This window comes from Sapajus apella, unplaced genomic scaffold (genome assembly GCF_009761245.1).
Source record: "Sapajus apella isolate SASKATOON/1434 unplaced genomic scaffold, GSC_monkey_1.0 scaffold85, whole genome shotgun sequence".
Lineage (NCBI taxonomy): Eukaryota > Metazoa > Chordata > Mammalia > Primates > Cebidae > Sapajus > Sapajus apella.
In genome coordinates, this window is record NW_022437025.1 from 1,923,861 (window position 1) to 1,930,120 (window position 6,260).

General features: G+C 60.6%; 1 protein-coding gene and 1 long non-coding RNA gene across 4 annotated transcripts; one reads left to right on the forward strand and one right to left on the reverse strand.

The window, feature by feature from the left end:
- The first annotated feature begins 271 nt into the window (after nucleotides 1–271).
- Nucleotides 272–2,274, forward strand: CUNH4orf48 (chromosome unknown C4orf48 homolog). 3 transcript variants are annotated; one of them, XM_032253949.1, is made up of 4 exons: nucleotides 272–397; nucleotides 647–802; nucleotides 1,027–1,115; nucleotides 1,458–2,158. In XM_032253949.1, exons 1-4 carry the CDS (start codon nucleotides 330–332, stop codon nucleotides 1,511–1,513), a joined length of 369 nt encoding a protein of 122 aa, XP_032109840.1. In that variant the 5' UTR covers nucleotides 272–329; the 3' UTR covers nucleotides 1,514–2,158. The 3 variants fall into 3 exon arrangements, with proteins under 3 accessions (XP_032109840.1, XP_032109841.1, XP_032109839.1); XM_032253950.1 differs by having other exon boundaries at nucleotides 647–798; XM_032253948.1 differs by lacking the exon at nucleotides 1,458–2,158 and adding an exon at nucleotides 2,165–2,274 and having other exon boundaries at nucleotides 289–397; nucleotides 647–798.
- A 568-nt stretch (nucleotides 2,275–2,842) lies between these two features.
- Nucleotides 2,843–4,977, reverse strand: LOC116533989. Its single transcript, XR_004261544.1, has 2 exons — nucleotides 4,513–4,977; nucleotides 2,843–4,202 (listed from the first exon to the last, which is right to left on the reverse strand). It is a non-coding gene; the product is annotated as an uncharacterized LOC116533989 (long non-coding RNA).
- Nucleotides 4,978–6,260: the final 1,283 nt, after the last annotated feature.

The window sequence follows — 6,260 nt, forward strand, 5'->3', positions numbered from 1 at the left end:
CGCTTGCATGCACCGCTGCCGCCCCTCGCGAGCACCGAGAGGCTCCCTCGGATCGACCGCCACGCGCCGAGCTCCAGCCGCAGGTTTCCTACTCCCTCAGCTTTGCTTCTGCCGGTCTCGCTCCGGCGCCGCCTCCTCCAGGCAGCCCTCTAGACTGCATTGGCCGTGGGCCTGGACGCTGCTCCCGATGCAGCCCCAGGCCAGGGCGGGGCGCGCCCGATTCCCGGAGCGTCCCAGGTGCCTCTAAACCGGCAGCTCGCGCAGACTCGGGTTTCCATGACGACGACGTGGGGGGGACCCGGGCGGGGTCGGGTCGGAGCGCATGCGCCATGCGCGCGGGACGCGGAACGTCTCCCCGAGTCGCCCGCGCTGCTGGTCCCGGGGTCCCTGTACCGCGGTAAGGGCGGGGGTGCGGGCGTCCGAATGGGGGGTTTCGAGATCCGGGGCGCGGGCTGGAGGCTCGCTGGACCAGGGGACAAGCGTCCTCGGGCCGGGGAGCCGGGGGCGGGGCGGGGGCTCCGGGGCTCGGGGTGGGTGGGTCCGGGGCTCGCGGGCCTGCGGCGTGGACGCGGGCAGGGTGGCCCGCGGGGGGGACGGGGCTCACCGGCTCACGGGGCGGGCGCCGCTGACCCCCGGCTGGCTTCAGGGCGGCCCCGTTCCCTCCGCCGGCCATGGCCCCCCCGCCCGCGTGCCGGTCCCCGATGTCGCCGCCGCCGTTGCTGCTGCTGCTGCTAAGTCTGGCGCTGCTGGGCGCCCGGGTTGGCGCCGAACCCGCCGGGAGCGCCGTCCCCGCGCAGAGTAGGTGCGGGGTCCCGGGGTCCGGGGAGCGGGGCGGGGCCGGGGCCCAGCGGGGAGGACGGCGCCTCGCCTTTGTTCCCGGGGGCGGGTCCTCCCCTTCTCGGGAGATGGTGGCGTGGGGAGTGGGGACGTGCGCTCTGCGGCTCCGGGTAGACCGGCCTAGGGTTCGAGGGGACCTTGCGGGTGACCCCCTCTGCACCCCCTCCACCCTGGCCCGCGTTCCCTCAGGCCGCCCATGCGTGGACTGCCACGCCTTCGAGTTCATGCAGCGCGCCCTGCAGGACCTGCGGAAGACAGCCTGCAGCCTGGACGCCCGGGTGAGTGCCCGCGGCGCGACGGTCCTCCCGGGCTCCCCGGGGCTGGGGAGGGCAGGGAGGGTGCAGAGGAGGCCCCCTTGGGGAGTGGGGGGTCCCTCAGCCTTCACCCCTGATTTAAGACCCCGCATCTATGCCCCCTCCTCTGGCTGGCTCCAGTCATCCTGGGGCCACTCTGGACACCTGTCTTACGGATGAGACCCCCCCATCTCCAGCATGCTCTATTTCTAGCCCCTCCCCCAGAAGGCCCTCACCGGGCACTTTGTCCTGTGAGCGCCACTCCTGAGGGCTGTGACAGACCTGGTCCCTGGGGAAGGACTATCAGCCCAATCCAGGATCTTCTAGGTGGGCAGCGAGGCCCTGGGACAGAGGAGAAACTGAGGCCAGGAAAGAGGATGTGACCAAAGTGTCAGGAATGGGGGTCAGGCTGGGAAGGGTGGCGTGGATCTTGTGTGGATGCACAGGTTGGCTAAGGCCCCCTCCAAGCCTGGATGAACAGGGGACCCTCAGGCCATGGGTGCAGCTACAGAGTTCTTGTTTGTGCTGGGGTTTGTGCTTCTTCCTGGAAAGGGAGAATTCCAGGAGGGAGAGAGCAGGGAAGACCCTGCCGGGTCCCGCCCCCACAGCCCCAGTGTCCTTGGGAACTCTCCAAAGGGCTCGGATTGAGACATGGAGCCCTCTCCCCCTCATGGAGCCTGGAGCTGGGCTTTTGGGAGGAGCAGCCCCCACCCATCCTTAGGCATGAGGGTGAGAGGGAGTGGGAGACAGCGGACCCCTGCGAGTGCTGTGGGAGCTGGAAGAAGGCAGGTGGGCACTCAGGTGTGGTGTGGGCACCCGCAGACCGCAGGCAGGCCCCGCCAGTGGGAGCCAGCGCAGAGGGAAGGGAAGGCCAAGAGAAGGCTGGGAGGCTCTGGGTGTGGGGGTTAGAGCCAGGACCTCACGTTGTCTGTCTCAGGAGCAGGTGGAGATAGGGCTGCCTTGGGTGGGCGGGGGCCCTGGGGAATGTCCGTGGGCCGCTGGGCTGCACCCTCACACCTCTTGTTGCTTTGCAGACGGAGACCCTCCTGCTGCAAGCCGAGCGCCGCTCTCTGTGTGCCTGCTGGCCGGCCGGGCGCTGAGGACCGTGCTGCTCCCTGTCAATAAATGCCCAGCGGCATGCGTGTGTCCTGTCTCCCTGCTCTGGCCACCATAGCCCCTGCGTCGTCGGCCACAGCAGTCCTGGGTGGGGCCCCTCTCTGGGCTTGGGTTTCCCCAGCTGTTTCACCTGGGCAAGCCCTCTTGGTTGTCCCACACCAGCGCCCATGCGGAGAGGTGGACACACATGTCCGTCCACAGCGCCCTGTGCTTCCTCAGACCTGCTCCCCTGCCTGCCTGCCCTTGTTTTGAGGCTGGAGAAATGTAGAAATCAGCCTGAGCCCCCTGAATCCCCAGAGCAGCTGCCCCAGGGCTGAGCTCCTCCAGGGTCCTGCACCCTGAGCTGGTGGACCAGGCTGCCTGAGGCTCCTGGGGAGAGAGGACAGGGCCACTCCCCACAGCCTCAGCTCCGCTGCCAGCTCCCACCTGCAGCCCTGAGCCTGGTTCCTGGCCACCGGGGAGCCCTGGATGGGAAGTTGATGTGGCGGCGCTCCCATCCACACACCTGTGCACACGGCACACAGACCTGTTCACACAGGCCTTCAGGTGAAGCGGACACCTCCCCCTTTCCATTCATTCTGTAAATGCTTTTTCGGTAAAAGTAGAGCCTTTTATTGAAGCCATACAGGCACATGGTTAGAAACAAAATCATGGCAACAGCAGGCTGGAGGTGACTGCCACGTGCCCTCAAGACTCGGCCGCTGGGGCTTTGGTTCCTTGGCCCTGGCGCCTCAGCCTGGCACTGGTGGAGCTGGATGTGCCTGGTATCTGCAGTGAACAGAGTCCTCCCTTGGAGCTCGCACACCTGGAGCGACTGAGTCAGGTGTCAGGAGGATGTCTCTCCCCTCTAATGCAGGCCAGGGAGAGCAGGGGTCTGAGGTCACTGCAGGCCCCAGGCAGGGTAAGGTGTAGGGCAGGAATCAGCACCTGCTCAGAGGTGGGGAGGCTGAGCCTTCTCTTTAGGGGTGTGGCCTGGGCAGTGCTCACATCCCATTGGTCAGTCTTTCTCATGTGGTCTTTCTAGCTGCAAGGGAGGCCAGGAACGTACCTTATTTCTAGGGTTAGATTGCCAGATTTGGCCAGTCAACTCCAGGAACATCCAGATTCTTGTCTATCCCTGCAGTGTTAGGGATTTCTCCCACTACATATTGTTTATCCAAAATTCAAATATAACTGTGTCCTATGTTATGGGCAGCAGTGAGCCTGGCACAAAGTGAGGTCTCCACCACTAGAAAAGACGGGTTCTGGAGCACACTTGTCACGGAGCCCTGGGGAGGCACCCTCGGATACAGTGGGGGCATGAGCCAGGCTCGGTTGTGGGGTGCTGGGTGAAGAGGCCTCCCCCTAGTCCTTGTGGGGCTGGGGTAAGGACAAGGTTTGGAGACAGGAGCTTCTGGCTGCGGGTTTGCAAGGGACTTGCGAGACTTATGAGGAAGTGATGGCAGTCGCACTGTGGAGAGCGGCCCCACGGCAGCAGAGGCCACTGGATTCCAGGTGTGTTTGCAAGTAGAGCCTGTGGGATTTGAGTGGGGGGTGGGAGTGGTCGGGGGGTCCGGGAGGCCACTGGGCAGGTATGCCTGGAAAAGGAGCTGGAGAGAGAAGGCTGGGACCCCCGTGGCCTGTTCGGGGACAGAGGAGAGAAGAGGGCCCTGAGGGGCAATGAGCAGCTGTGAGGCAGGAAGAGAACGGAGCTGTGTCCGGGCAGCCACAGGTGTGTCTCATGCCCCTGAGGCCCAGTAAGGCCCAAGAGGACGACAGGGTCCATGAGGGGCGGGGAAGGCCTGAGAGGAGCAGAGGAGAGGGAACTTGACTTTAAGCGTGGGCAGGGCCAGTACCATTCACGCTCAGTCCTGGAGCCACAGTGCAGCTTTCCGGCCAGGGCTCAGCAACTCAGGGATGAGTCAACCCTGGCATGGCTGAGCAGTGACCTGGCACTGCAGTCTCTTTCTGGGACACCTTTTTTTTTTTTTTTTTTTAGACGGAGTTTCGCTCTTGTTACCCAGGCTGGAGTGCAATGACGTGATCTCGGCTCACCGCAACCCCCGCCTCCTGGGTTCAGGCAATTCTCCTGCCCCAGCCTCTTGAGTAGCTGGGACTACAGGCACGCGCCACCATGCCCAGCTAATTTTTTGTATTTTTAGTAGAGACGGGGTTTCACCATGTTGACCAGGATGGTCTCGATCTCTTGACCTCGTGATCCACCCGCCTCGGCCTCCCAAAGTGCTGGGATTACAGGCTTGAGCTACCGTGCCCAGCCGTGGGACACGTTTTCTTTTCCTGGACCTGATGTTTGCCTGGTCTTCCCACATTCCACCCTTATATCTGTGCCCTCTCCAGCATCAGGGCATCCCCTCGGTCCAGGGCCTCTCCCTGTGTTCCCTGCCAGGCCCTGCCCTCCTCCTAGCCAGCTGGGCATCCACACTGCCCACCTGCACTCTGGCCTGGAGCCACCTTTCTCTAGATCCTCTGTGCTCTTCTCCCTGCTGCCATGTGGAAAAGCATGTGGGAAGGACACTGCATCCACCTGTCTAGAAGGCAGCTGCTGCCACAGTCCATTTGCAGGTCTCCTCCTACCGCGCGGCCTCTCATGCGCCCTCAGCACCGACGCATCCCTCGCCCCTGACCAGACTCACTCTGCAGCCCTGTGTCTCTCCTTAATTAATTAATTAATTTTTGAGAGAGGGTCTTGCTCTGTCGGCCAGGCTGGAATGCAGTGGCCCAATCACAGCTTCCTGCAGCCTCAACCCCACGGGCTCAGGCAGTCCTCCCCACGGCCTCCTGAGTAGCAGGGCCCACAGCAAGGGTGCCCTGGCCCACAGAGCCCAGACAGGGCCTGTAGCGGGGTCCCCAGCGCCTGCCACTGCACCAGCCATGCCTTTTCTTCGAAGTGTTTGTTCCTAAGGGGTCCTGGGGTGTTTGTCTCTGTTTCTTTCCTGTCAGCCCACCATGCCACACTGGCTTGTGCAGCCCAGGAGGGTGAGAGCTGCACTCCAGCCTGGGCTACAGAGCGAGACGCCACCTAAAAGACTGACAAAAAAAAAAAAAAAAAGGAAAAAATATATTGATATAAGAGTTCAAAATTACTTCCTAGCCTTTTCATGTAAACTGAAGCTGCTGACTTAAATTTGTAGTTAATGCATTCTGGGAGGCCGAGGCAGGCAGATCACTTGAATCCAGGAGTTCGAGACCAGCTTGGGCAACGTGACAAAACCCTGTCCCTATACAAAATACAAAAATTAGCCAGGCATGGTGGTGCGTGCCTGTAGTCCCGTCTATTTGGGAGGCTCAGGCAGGAGGGTCGCTCGAGCTTGGGAGGCAGAGGCTGTAGTCAGTCAAGATCACATCGTTGCACTCCAGCCTGAGCAACAAGAGACCCTGTCTCAAAAAAAATTGTAGTTAATATATGCAATTAAAACTACTAGAAAGGCCTGTGCGGTGGCTCATGCCTGTAACCCCAGCACTTTGGGAGGCCGAGGCGGGTGGATCACAAAGTCAGGAGTTGGAGACCAGCCTGGCCAGCATGGTGAAACCCCGTCTCTACTAAAAATACAAAATATTAGCGAGGCATGGTGGCGGGCACCTGTAATCCCAGGTACTCGGGAGGCTGAGGCAGGAGAATTGCTTGAACTTGGGAAGTGGAGGTTGCAGTGAGTTGAGATGGCGCCTTTGCACTCCAGCCGAGACTACAGTGCGAGACTCCATCCCAAAACAAAGGAACAAACAAACATAAATCTTATACTGAGGGAACAAACAAAAACCACTACTAGCTATGAAAGAAGCAATTCTGAACACACAGCATGTAAGAAAAATAGCTTATGTTTTTGGCAAATATGATAAGGCATGAGAATGTGATTTTCGTTACAGGAAGAATAAATTGGTCTAGAGGTTTTTAAAGATTAAGTTGAAGGGATAGAAAAGAATGACAGATAAAAGTGAATGGGTGTAGAAAGTCATGGGAAGAAAGAGAATGGGGGAAAACTGGGAGAGGTTATAAAAGATTTATTGGCTGGGCAT